At 31.3% G+C, this 12,785-nt stretch overlaps 1 protein-coding gene across 8 annotated transcripts in view; it reads right to left on the bottom strand.

Moving 5' to 3' along the window:
• LOC132741494 (uncharacterized) overlaps window positions 1–8,500 on the bottom strand; it is an 82,647-nt gene extending 74,147 nt beyond the window's left edge. For 3 of the 8 annotated variants that reach the window (XM_060729675.1, XM_060729679.1, XM_060729678.1), the window contains exon 1: window positions 8,342–8,500. In XM_060729675.1, the coding sequence (XP_060585658.1) occupies window positions 8,342–8,396 (55 nt within the window). In that variant the 5' untranslated portion in view covers window positions 8,397–8,500. The remainder of the gene's footprint in view (window positions 1–8,341) is intronic. The other 5 variants (XM_060729674.1, XM_060729681.1, XM_060729677.1 and 2 more) reach the window with 3 other exon arrangements.
• Window positions 8,501–12,785: the final 4,285 nt, after the last annotated feature.

A 12,785-nucleotide genomic window follows, 5' to 3' on the forward strand; every position in this document is an offset into this window, starting at 1 on the left:
GGTTGAGTTCATAGTGGTCATTTATTATAATTAAGAAGGTATCTCTTATGACCCAAAGTCATAGCAGGTCTCCTTCTTAAGGGTGTCGGTATTAAAATAACTGATACAGGCAAATTATTTATTCAGGTAAATAGTCTTCTAAAAGTGTTTTTCTTCCATAATAATCTAAGACTTGTTAATTTTTACTTCATAATAGATAAGCGGGTAACATGTATACGACCAGAACAACTTAATTATAGTATGTCACCATCACCACCCAAGTTTACCGGGATTCGAACCAGTTGGTGCATTTCCAATATGCTTATCAGTCAGGGCTGACCTCGGTATGCCATTTTTATCTTCTTTGATATTACACCACTTTGAACCATAGAAATAGTGTTGATCAACTTCGATGGCAAACATTTGCAATATTTCTTTTCATTAATTAGCTTTACTTGACATACATACAAAACAATAAGGCATCAATACAATATGTTATTCTAATCACTAATTGACTACTTCATACAGTATGATACTACACAGGATAAAAATCATTATTACCAGTATATCTAAATTATTAGATATTATAACAAAACTGCCTTTATATTTCAATTCATTTGCATCGAAATTATATATAAAATGGAAAAAAATAGGGTATGAAAAAAAAGTTAGACAACGCGCGAGGCTCGGACTCATGATAAAATTTAATTCATATGACTTTATTCACTTTGCCATCAAGACATTTCAAATTCTGTTTATCTTACTTTACATTTGCTTCTATAAAAAAACCTTGTTTTACCTATTCTGTCAAAGGTTGTAAAATTCTGTGTACACAAAAATGTAATGTCACTCTCCCATTATCATAACAGCACAGTACAATGGACACTTGTATGAACCACGGATTTATATTACAAGGATCGGACACTTTCGTTTAGCTTAAAGTCCCGTCGCGCGCATGCGCGGAATCGGATAAAGGCTGACAGTATGAGATGGCGGAACGTGCGGAGTACGAAATATGACAGATTTTCACCGGAGTATGTGGTGTTATTGCAGCTTTGTGAAAAGTTATACACATATGAATGTATTGAAACAGTATTATTTTGTGTCGCTAAAGTATTATTATATGAAAATATGCTGATAGAACGCTGCAACGCTTAGTTAAAAAGTACATAATTTAAAAAATATTTGCCTATTGTTTAGGCATACTCTCTACACTTCACCGCCCTTTTACTTCAAGCACGAATTATTACCGCGATTCAGAATAAGATAATTATTTTTTACATGGTTTAATGACGGCATTGCAAAAAAATGTTTCTTGATTGCTAAAAAACTTTTAAAGAAACTCATGTTTGAAATGTGTCTTTATTTCTGTGAATTATTTCCAAATGATTTGTACATTTTTTATTTGATTACCTGTATATTAGTATAAATATAGTAAATATTCTACTAATAAGTGTATTTAATATATTTTCAGATCATTCTAGACAAGCATTCCTATATAGATGAATTCATTAGATTGGCAAGGAAGAAACTTTTATTGGCATAGAGAACAGCTGTTTTATAATATTATTTTTTATTTTGAAACATAATTTTTTCATAGATATCCTAAACAATTCACGTCAAATGATTTATTTATCACATGTTTATTTTCATTATTTTCAGAGAAAGGACTATACAAATTTAGTTGTATATTTTCAATTTCATTTATAAATGTTAATAAAGAAAATAGATTTACATTGTATTTACATATATTTATATATATCTTCTTCAGAATCATTTTCTTATCACATATGCCATGGACTGTAGTTAAAGACCGCGCATATACAAAATATACATTCAAATTATATTTGTTTTTGAAGATGGAGTGTTGCAATTATCACATGTAACCTTGTAATGAAAGTTTGGAAATAAAGTTTTTTAATTATCACTTACCCCCCTTCAAACGTAATTAAACTTGAAAGAAATTTAAGCGATGTGTAAAAAATAATCAACAGTTACTTTTATTGTTTATTTCGCAAAATACTGACTCAAACTGTAAAGATTTTTATTGTTTCTAGCGTTACATTAAAAAGTATAATAAATATCTTTCTACAGGCATTCAAATAAAAAGAATAATTAAAATATACGGATTAAAATATACGAGTGACATTAAAAAGGCCGGAATAGAGACAGCCACACGAGAGAACTTTACTGTTACGCTGATTGTCTACTTCACTGCACCAACATTTGAAAACAGATTTACAAAAAATAATAATGATATAAATGATGAATGAAATTAAAATATTCTATGAATATGGCAATATTGACAATCTCGGCAATATTTTGTACTAAAAAAATGAATAAATTTTCTTCATGTATAAAGGCCGCAATACATTACCTGTAAAACAATTGTGCGTTAATAAATTTGACTACATTACCCTTATATTTTTTTATCTTGTTTGTTTTTTTAGGGGGGGAAAGGGTTAAAATTATGTTAGTTTTTTTTTTTATTTCTATGGACCCCATTGGAAATATTAGCATTTAGCTTAATGGGCTATCCATAGGTGCATAGTACCTCTTATTTTATTTTTTATGACAAAAGTGTGCTCTTTTATGCTGTTTTATGATCTCATTTTATATATATGATTTATTTATGTTATCTCTTAACTGTATGATTTTATATTTTGTATCTTGTGCTATGTTCCTAAAATGTATAAATAAATAAAATAAAAATACCCAATAAATCTTAAATATTGCATCTTTGATCATCTGTGTATAACTTACATCGGCTTCTTTTTTGTTTTGAAACTGAAAGTATTATGGTACCTAAATAATAAATTTCAAATACCTGCTTTTTAAATTTTTTTTATTAATTTTTATATAAAAAATGTAAATTTACCGCGGATTTCGTCAAGTTAATTTTTTAACCGTCGTTGCGGACAGATAAACTGTAACTTTAAAAAATAAATTAGATATTAGAATTAATCAAGTATTTTTCTTCAAAATAAACTTTAAATTTCCAAAATTGGATAATAAATGAAAAAGCTATACAGTATATGGTATTTTGTAAAGTAGGTATCTGTTGCGAACAGGCATTTACGCTTCGCGCCGGTAAATTATCGATTGATGTACCTTTATCGGGTACACGACAAGATATTTAAGCATTTATATAGGGTTAACTGGGAGTGTCCTAGTCCAATATATTAGACTTTACAGGCTTGTTATAGTTTTTGTCGGTCAAGCCTGACGTCTAATAGTTATTGCTCAAAAACGCATAGCAATGATAGCATCATAAAAAAATCCAAAAATGTCTATTGTCTTGCCTTTCAAGCTTTATTCAAAAGCTTATCATATTTTCTTTCAATTTCATGCTCAATCATACACAAAAACTTTCAAACGATGTACTTATCAATTTAAAATAAAATATAAACATCAATCTATTTTTGTCTATCAGCCATACTGGTTAAGCAAGGTGCTTTACAGATTGATTCCAAATTTTTGAACGGAAAAATATATTCGAACACACTGACGGTGCATGGGCAATTATTTCGTTAAAAAAATATTCCGTTAGATTGTTCTGACTGAGTTAAACGCTTGCATTTGAATTAGCCAATCAGATTTCGCGCACTTTACGGCCGCCATTTGTTTATCAGCTGTAAAAGGAATTGAAATACATTAGAGGAATTAATCATGATTTTTCGGATGTGACAGTTTAATTATTTTGACAAAAGGTATTTATTTTTTAGTTTTGTTCATAAATAGGTCAAAAATTATGTAAATACACGCTGTCTTCATTGTTTTTCTTTCCGCCCGATTTTCTGGCGGAACATGCTATGGGTTTTTGAGCAATTTCGATATGATGTTGCTTTGCCCAGAAGCAAAAATATCTCAAAGCGACGTCATATTTATAGGACTAGGAGTGTCCAATCCCTGTAATATAAATCGGTGTATGAACTTATAACAAAAATGTACCCTAAAAATTTAAATATAAACAACAATATATGTTTATCTTAATGTCTTAGCAAAGTCACAAGTTTATTTTTCTTACAAAATCTCAAAGTTCTGCTCATTTCAACAGAAAGAATGAAAGTTATAGCTGGCTTTGTCAGGCCTAAAAAAAAAAATAAAAAATTGTTTTGTTAGGGTAACATGCTCTCAAGGAATAGGTAGGGTAGGTCGGATTTTTTTTTTTTTTTTTTTTTTTGAAATTTAGATATGGAAATTTCTGACATCCCTCCCGGGTGGCACAAATACATCCCTTCTATGTTTTCAAAAGACATTTCAGGTGTAACAATCTTAAACTCTCAGCGTTCTTCTGGTGAAGATCACATGCCGTTTTACAAATATTGACGATGTGATCTGCCATTTTGTAACTAAGAGCGGCGTTTAAACCTGTGCCGTACCCAGGGCTCATCCTGGGGGGAAATTTTAGGGAGAAGTGACTTCCTCGTGAAAAATCGGCAGAAGGGAAACATCCCAATGTTTATGCATTAACATGCATGGCTATACATCCTTTAACTAGAATAGAAACACAATCTATTTATCAGCTATTTATAAGCTTTCTCATATATTTTTGATAATAATGTGTAAGAAAACTATGATGAATAAATTAACTTTATGTTTTTACTTTCCAGATAAAGTTACATTGGATAATGATTAATAAAATCTGTCTATCCTGTTCTGTTTACAGAAATTTCTTTATATTGTCATATTTATGTGCATATAATTATGCTTATAAAACAATTTTCAAATATCGAAGAATATGTAAAATATGTACTGCAAACATTTGTGCACATTATATTTGATCACTAAAATTATATACATTCATTTCTTATTGAAAAATTCGACTGAGAAATTATAGAAAATAAATTTCTAATTACCTCCCTTTATTTTCATGAAATGTTAAACTCGGTAATATCTTTATAAATAATGCTTTTTGAAATTTACAATATTAATAAATCTTAATCTGAGCGTCATATTTATGACATTAAAACAAATATGTATATATTGAAACAATAAGTACACTTCTTTCCTGACAAATTTTGTTGTTATATACATGAGCACATGATATACGACCGATATGTCGCATGCCGATCATGATTCGTAGTTTTAGGATGTCGTGCCCACGTGCGTACAAGCTGTGTCAAATTTGGCATTTCTACAAAGATAACAATGCAAAACACTCTCACTGTCTACAACATACCAATCATAAGATTTTTGCGAATTGACTAACAGTTTTGTGATAGCCGTGAAAAACCCATTGGACATCGCCTTTACTTCGGTTAAACACCGCGTGCATATCAATTAGGGAAGATTTGCACGTGTTTAGATGATCGGAAAAAAATTAATCTATAATTATCGCCAAATCCCGTATTAAACTCGCAAAATATACCCGTTTCGGGCCGATGCTCTCATTATTTACTGTTTAGAGTAGACGGTCTATCGCTTTGCATACAGGTAGAGGGGTAGTATATAGCGATGCTCTGATTGGATAATGATAATTAGCAGTCGTCATATGGGCGGATACAATCTCTGCTCTTTACATCGGCAAGTAATTACTCTTTGGGAATTAAGATTTTATTGGCGATGCTGACTTCTCTTTGATCAATTGGGAGAGCGAAATGGAAATATACACAGCGAAATTTTCGCCTGAATTGCCCTTCACACTGCTCATTGAGTACCTCAATAATACGGTATTTTCCAGTGATTAATCTAGAAATTCCTTACAATGCGTCGGATGACGCACATGTTTGAAAACAATGAGTCCTGTAGCAAAATCAATGAGTCCTGTAGCAAAATAAATGCGTCTTAGCAGAATTTTTTTTTTAATAGCAGATCCCTTGACATGATTTGCATGTTTATTTAACAAGCGATTAAGTAATTAAAGTGTATAAAAAAAGTTATTTTTGGTACTTATATTAATTGCAGGCAAAACAATTTTTATTGGCTGCTCAAAAATCTAATTTGCATAATTTATATTTTCTTACTACTTTTGTCTAATACTGTGCATTATCCATTTTAATTGTTCGTAATTTGCACAAAATGTCCCTATCACACTGTATACATACTGACGACTTTTATTGCTCCTTGTATGCCTGCCTCTGTGTAGAAAGCATACACAGACAGACCTTTTGATCATGAAAAAAAGTCATGCACAATGTTTCCCCGATTGGTTAATCACCCTGTCAAATATTCTGATGACGTAATAGACATCACACTCCACGTGAACTTGAGTGACCTTAGGGGAAATTATTACACACCTGTCAGATTATACTGTAACTTACAGCATTTCTTAAAATAGCAACACTTTTTTTCAGTTACCGATAATTATTTAAAATATTAAGTAGATTAATGATTTTTTGTTTGCTTTATTGGATTAAATTTACGGTAGTAGAAATGCGTATCTGTGTGGGAAAGGGATTAGGTAAGTAGATAACTTGGAAAAATGCTATAGGGAAATGGATAAACTCAAGAATATGTGTAATTACAGGGGAATGGGCAACCTGTTGCTGTTGGTTCCAGTTTTGTCTGGATGACTAAATAACATACAAAATAAGTCTGGGACAGATTTTAGATGCGCCTTTGGCCTTTTGCTGACGATTTTCCTGTGCCCTTCTCATTTTTAGCGCCAATGTCTGCATATTTCACCATTGTAGGTGATTGCTCTCATGCAAAATGGACGCTCTGATTGGCTAATGCCGATAATGGGCTGTTACCGATCACAAGCAACAATTGCTTGGGATTTAACGTTTCAAGCAAATGGGGGATTAGTCTTGCACCTGTTATTATCGGAAATTAAATTATTCAACTGAAGAAATTGAAAAATTATATAACTAATGAAATTAAAGTAATCAAACGGTACATAGAAATCACTTGTCGTGATATTTTGGATTATAAACTACCTGATTTGCATGCGTCAAATTGAACGCACATATTTTGAAACTGTGCGTCTTTTTCGATTTTTATGCGTATTTTACGCAAGACGCACATCTAGATTAATCACTGATTTTCATGGATTTTTTTTTTTTTGGACATGAAAAAAACGGTAGGGTCGGCGCATATTATTAGGTAGGGTCGGGTGACCCGAACAGAACAATTTTTGTATTTTCTGATCGCAAGATCAGTAAATACATAGCTAACATCCACGGTCTAACACAAATTTTCCTAACAGACCTAACAACGCAAAGTAGGTCTCACTAAGAACTGCTTAAAAACCAGCAATCTAAAATAAAGAATAATTTTTAATGTATGCATTTAACGAATTACAGTGCATTAAAAGTTTAGAGTAGTCAATAGAAATATGAGGTTACAATCACAAATTTCGCGGATGAATATCTTTTTTACCCAATGAAAACTGTTCGGCTATTTCCGTAAAGCTTAATCAATGAAAATGCTATTTTTAGCTATGTCGATTACCGAATACTCCAGAGCGTAGTACACATAAATCTGACTGTCGAGTAGTGGAATATATATTTTTAAGAGAAGATTTTCGCTAAATTATTTTCATCAGTGTTACACAACAGGTTTATAGTCAAGAAAATACCTCGAAATTAGTAAGGATTACATACACGGAATGGAAATTCTCAATTTAGAATTACAATGTATTCTACATATGTATACTTCACCGCACGCTCGTTTAGGGTGTGAGAGGCCCAAGGTTCAAATCCTAGTCGAGGCAACTTTTTTTTAAGTGTCTTTTTTAAGGAAGTAGCCACGATATGCAAATATTAAGTATGGCTGTCATAAAAAATGAAAATGATTTTTTGGTGCAACTCTAGTCATGCAAAATTCCATATGTATCAATCTCAAACTGTTATAGACGCAGTCGCTGCGTAAGATTAATTATATAGTATATAAAAATAAACTTATATAGTACAGTATAGTATACTTATACATACAGATAGTCAGTATGATTTAGATTGCAAAGATCAGAAAATACCACAGAGGTTGCAGCCCTTTGATTTTTTTTAGGCCTCATGTTGTTTCATAAATATAAATTCCTTTTCTCATTATAATCTATATTTTATACAAACAAAAATGAATATTGTTATATTTGGTTGTAATTTGGGTATTTCGTGCAACCGGTCCGGTACGGCTAGCCACTGCCTTCATCGATACCTGCACATACGTGAACTGCTGAAAGTTTATATAGAACCTACATGTAATTATGTACGAACACCTAGGAATTCTACGATTTAAATAGAAATTATACATAGAGTCATAAAGTGACTTCATGGATAAAATCGTCGGAACAAAAATGTCATATTTTGAAACCCTGATAAACTGATAAACACTGGTGAAGCACACCCAGGTAGATATTTATAAATCTTCCAAAACGTTACATAAACTAAATTTAAATTCTAATTAACTTAATTAAATTTACCTGACACTGTAAAACAAACGGCACAGAGGCCTAATAGCGTTAATAATCCAGTCATTTTTCTTCGCTTCCTGAATTGAACATTTGAAAACAAATATGGCGGTTTGCTGATTGGGACAACAACCTTGACATAAAAGGATGACACGTATTACTCCGCCAGGTAACTGTCAATTTACAGAAAGTAGTCCCAAATGCAGTGAAAGAGAAGCATTTTTAATGCAACATCGATAATACCTATTGTATTTTATCTTCCCTTTGTATTATTAAATTAGTATGTTTATTTATTTTCTTGTATGACAATTAAAATAAATTCAGCATATTCTTCAAGTACACGCTTTTAAGACGGACTATTTTTGACCTGAGATTTTTGAATACACATTCTTAAAATAGTTAAACAGCCGTCCAACGCATCATATATTTAGTGCATGACTAAGTTTTGTAAACACGCAATGAGTGTTTTTACTTGTCAATTACTATCAAGACTGACAAATAATTTCCCGAACCCACAGCATTCATGGTATTGATAATACCAACCACATATAAAATATAGTTTAGGTACGTTGTGCATACTACAAATGTATAATATTTATGTACTGAGTTTGTCCCACATCAATTCAAAACGGATTTTTGGGATTTTCTTTTAAATTTAGAATTATGCATAAATAAAATTATTATAAACAAGAAGTATATCTTTAAAAAGATACTTGAGATGCAGTCATTTAGAAATGTTAATTAGCATTATTAGCCATACGGCTTGCAAAAATATATAAAGAGTACTGTATAAACATTGTATTAGTTGAACGTATCAATAATCATATAATAAATTAGCACTTATCGAACATCATAAACCAAGGGTACCTGATAAGTTCTGATATTATTCTCGTTATTTTGGACAATTAAAAAAAACAACAACCTCATGCAGTTCTTGTGTAAAATCAGAGACATAGATAATATGCCTCTGGTAAAATAAACTCAGTAAGTTCATCGTTAAATAAACTGTTCAATGACAATGACAAAATTTATTTGCTTTTTGGCCTCCAGCCCATGCAATGAGATCTGAATCAGAATGAAAGTAGTATTGTTAAACATCTTAGCAATTTAACTAGAAAGTTAAAGAACTATCCTATACAGTATATTTTATTCCATAATGTCTGGCGGAGAAAAATGTGCAGGGCTCGAACCCGGGACAATCGGAATACCGTTCCGCGGCTCTACCGACTGAGCTATCCTGCCGATTACAATCTTCTCCCCTAATTAGTATTGACACATCTCCCCTAATTAGTGAACAGTTCTGAACCGTGACAACTATCATTGTATACACACCGGTCTCTCAAATAAGACCGACAACTATATCATTAGCACTATATTAGAATAACAAGAACTATCCTTTACATTTTATTTTAGAATGGCCAATGATAATCCCAGATTTTATTTTGTAATTTAAAATGTCCAATGAAAAGATTTTTTACGGAATTCCATAAACGACCATAAACGACAGCCTACTGCTCACTGCCTACTGCTAACTGGACAGCCTGCTGCTCACTGCCTACTGCTTACTGCTTATTGACAGTCTAAAGGCCTCAACAGACGGTAGGATTTTGAAGTACAACACCAATTAAAAACTAAGATGTACAGACAAATCTTAATGTGTGAAGGGTACTATTTCTTGATTTCGGAAACCTTATGTCAAGATGTAAGGGATAGGACATGTTCTATTTTGAAAATCTTGTCGTACCGATTTTTATAGACCTCCCACAATGACAAGTAACAGATAACCAAATTATCTCCTGATAATGGGTTTAATGAATGAAATTCCAGAACAATTAGGGCTAAAAGGTAAACATAGTAGTAATAAGATGGGGTAAAAATGATGTTGAAAAACTCTTCAGGAGACCCAAAGTTGTGTTATGTTCGAATCCCAAATTATTCCGAAAATGATTATGTCACAGTATTGAATTGTTCTCTAATTAGGGGAGGGGAGGTAGTTTGTAGGCGACCAGATAGCTTAGTCAGCAGAGCCGCAGTACGGTATTTCGAAGGTCCTAGGTTTGAGTCTCGGTCAGGCTTAACATTAAAAATATATATACATGTATATATATTTTTTAAATGGAGGGTTTTCAATCATTACTCATGGCGAAAAAAGTATTTAGTGAGTAAAGTATGTAAAGGATCAATGTAAAGGGATCCTTTTTAGGGGAAACCTCAGATGATTCTTACAGTGTAGAATTACCGTCTGAATGCAAGTGTTGTATAGCTTTGAAAATTGTACATCTTATCTCTAATTAGTGCTGTACAGCTAAATCCTACCGTCTGTTGAGGCCTTAAGTCTATGTATGGATCAAATAGAAGTATTCCGAATGTACACACATGTAAATCAACTTAATAATAAATTATTCACAAAGAATCTGTGTTCAACAATCAACATGGACGGTCTTGAGCCCACTATTCCTCGTTTAAGAGGCGGAGATCTGGACCATTATGTCAACACTCCCATATTTTATTTAGAATTTCATAGTTTATTAAACTTTCATTTGACAACATTTCTAGAAGAATATCTGTAATATACTGGTGAAATCACTGGTGAAATTTAGGCTAAACATTCTCTCATAATCAAACATGTGTGAGTTCATTTACGAGATCATTTTAGTTCAGTTTTAATTGGCTGTTAGTTATAGCTTTTAAATGTGTAATTCCTTATTAGATGTTATGTTATGCATTTATGTTAAGTTGATTGCAACTCTTGATAGTTTATGTTGCAAAGATATGTGCTTTGAAGGTTAATTATAGAATCAATTTTATTCCAGTACTGAGGATGATAAATCTGACAGAAACATTTCAATGGAGGAACAGCCTATACTTTTATTGACTTCACAGACAAGTAACAGAACCAATAAATACACCTGTATGAAAATATTGAAATAACAGTGAAGAAGGAAAAGGACTACATAAATGTATTTGTTCTTATAGACAGTTTAACTGGCTTCCTTCTGAAAGCATAAAGAAAGACAAACTTGGCTGTATTCAAATTGTTTCAAAAACGTTAATATTTCAATGAGATAAAGAATGCAAACATAAAGTGATAAATTACAGTTTGGATCAGCTTATTTTTCTTTTATGAAAAGCCATTGTGCTATTGAAAAAACTCTGAAAAATAATAGATTATTACTATTCAAAATTTACTTTAAAAATGCTGATAGACAAAATAATCATGTTAATGTTACAATATATTTTTTGACGTGTTTGTTTAAAATCCATCTTTATATAATTTTTATAATTATCTTGTTAACAAACACACTTAAAAGTGAACTTTAAGGTTGGTTATTTTTTTCTATTTCTTTTTGCAATTACCGCAAGTAAAACCAATAAGCAAATCTGCCTTCGTATTTGCCAGAATCATTCAATGAAGTCATTACTATTTCTATCTGGGTTCTAGAAGTTTGACAACTAAGGTAAACAGTAGTGTAGAGCTTCTATGGTATAACATGAAGCATTTTTAAGTTACCTTTCTTACAACGTGTATATCAATTTATATTGCAGAGTATATTTACATTAATATGATTAATCTCATAACAATTATATAATTCATAACAGAACTTCGAATTATAATTTTGCTTTTATAATAATTACTCCCAGAAACTTTACAAATATGTTATATAGATTTTGATTTTTTTTACAGGTGTGTCATAATTTTTATTTATAAATAACGGTGTATACAAGAAAATATTAGCTTACTGGTCTCATTATTGGGACTAAACATACTTTTTATATGGCGTTATAATCAAGTGTATTTTGTTTTTCATTTTAATTGTAAATAAAAAAGTTCTTTAAAAATAAAATATCATAATTTTCTTGTAATTTTGTTTATGCTTAGGTCCCCGGAAAACAAAATTGTGACAAAATGAAATGAAATTGGTTATATATATGTTAACCATGAAGCAAAGTTTGTTTGTTGAATGTTGTAACATGACCAAGTTGGAAAAAACAATATTCAACATTGTCCACATTTAAATAGTGTCTTAGTCCATCAATTTTAAATGCATAGGATCGCGAAAAGTATGTATTAGGAAGATGAAGATTACGTTATATCATTAGTTCCATAAGAAATTCATCTGAAGCTCCAATATCTGGCAAGTTAACTGAATATTTCTCTTCAAAACAGCTTTACAAGTTCACCTAAAGACAATGAAATAAAAATACGGCCGTCCAGCAATATATTGATTAATCTGTTTTCTTTCCTGTGGTTTTAATGCCTTTATCATAAGTTATAAAAATCAGAATGTAACACAGGCAAAACTGCAAAAACTTAAGAATAACATGCGGAAGGCCTCAAATTTAGGATACCGCAGTTCATCATATCGTTAAACAAATACTAACATTCCTTTGCATTAAATAATAATACCCACGTAACTCAAAGATCTTTCAATGATTTAAGTGTATCATAGTTTGG

The sequence above is a fragment of the Ruditapes philippinarum genome, unplaced genomic scaffold (genome assembly GCF_026571515.1).
Source record: "Ruditapes philippinarum isolate M1 unplaced genomic scaffold, ASM2657151v2 ctg45_1_1_1_1, whole genome shotgun sequence".
NCBI classification, from domain to species: domain Eukaryota; kingdom Metazoa; phylum Mollusca; class Bivalvia; order Venerida; family Veneridae; genus Ruditapes; species Ruditapes philippinarum.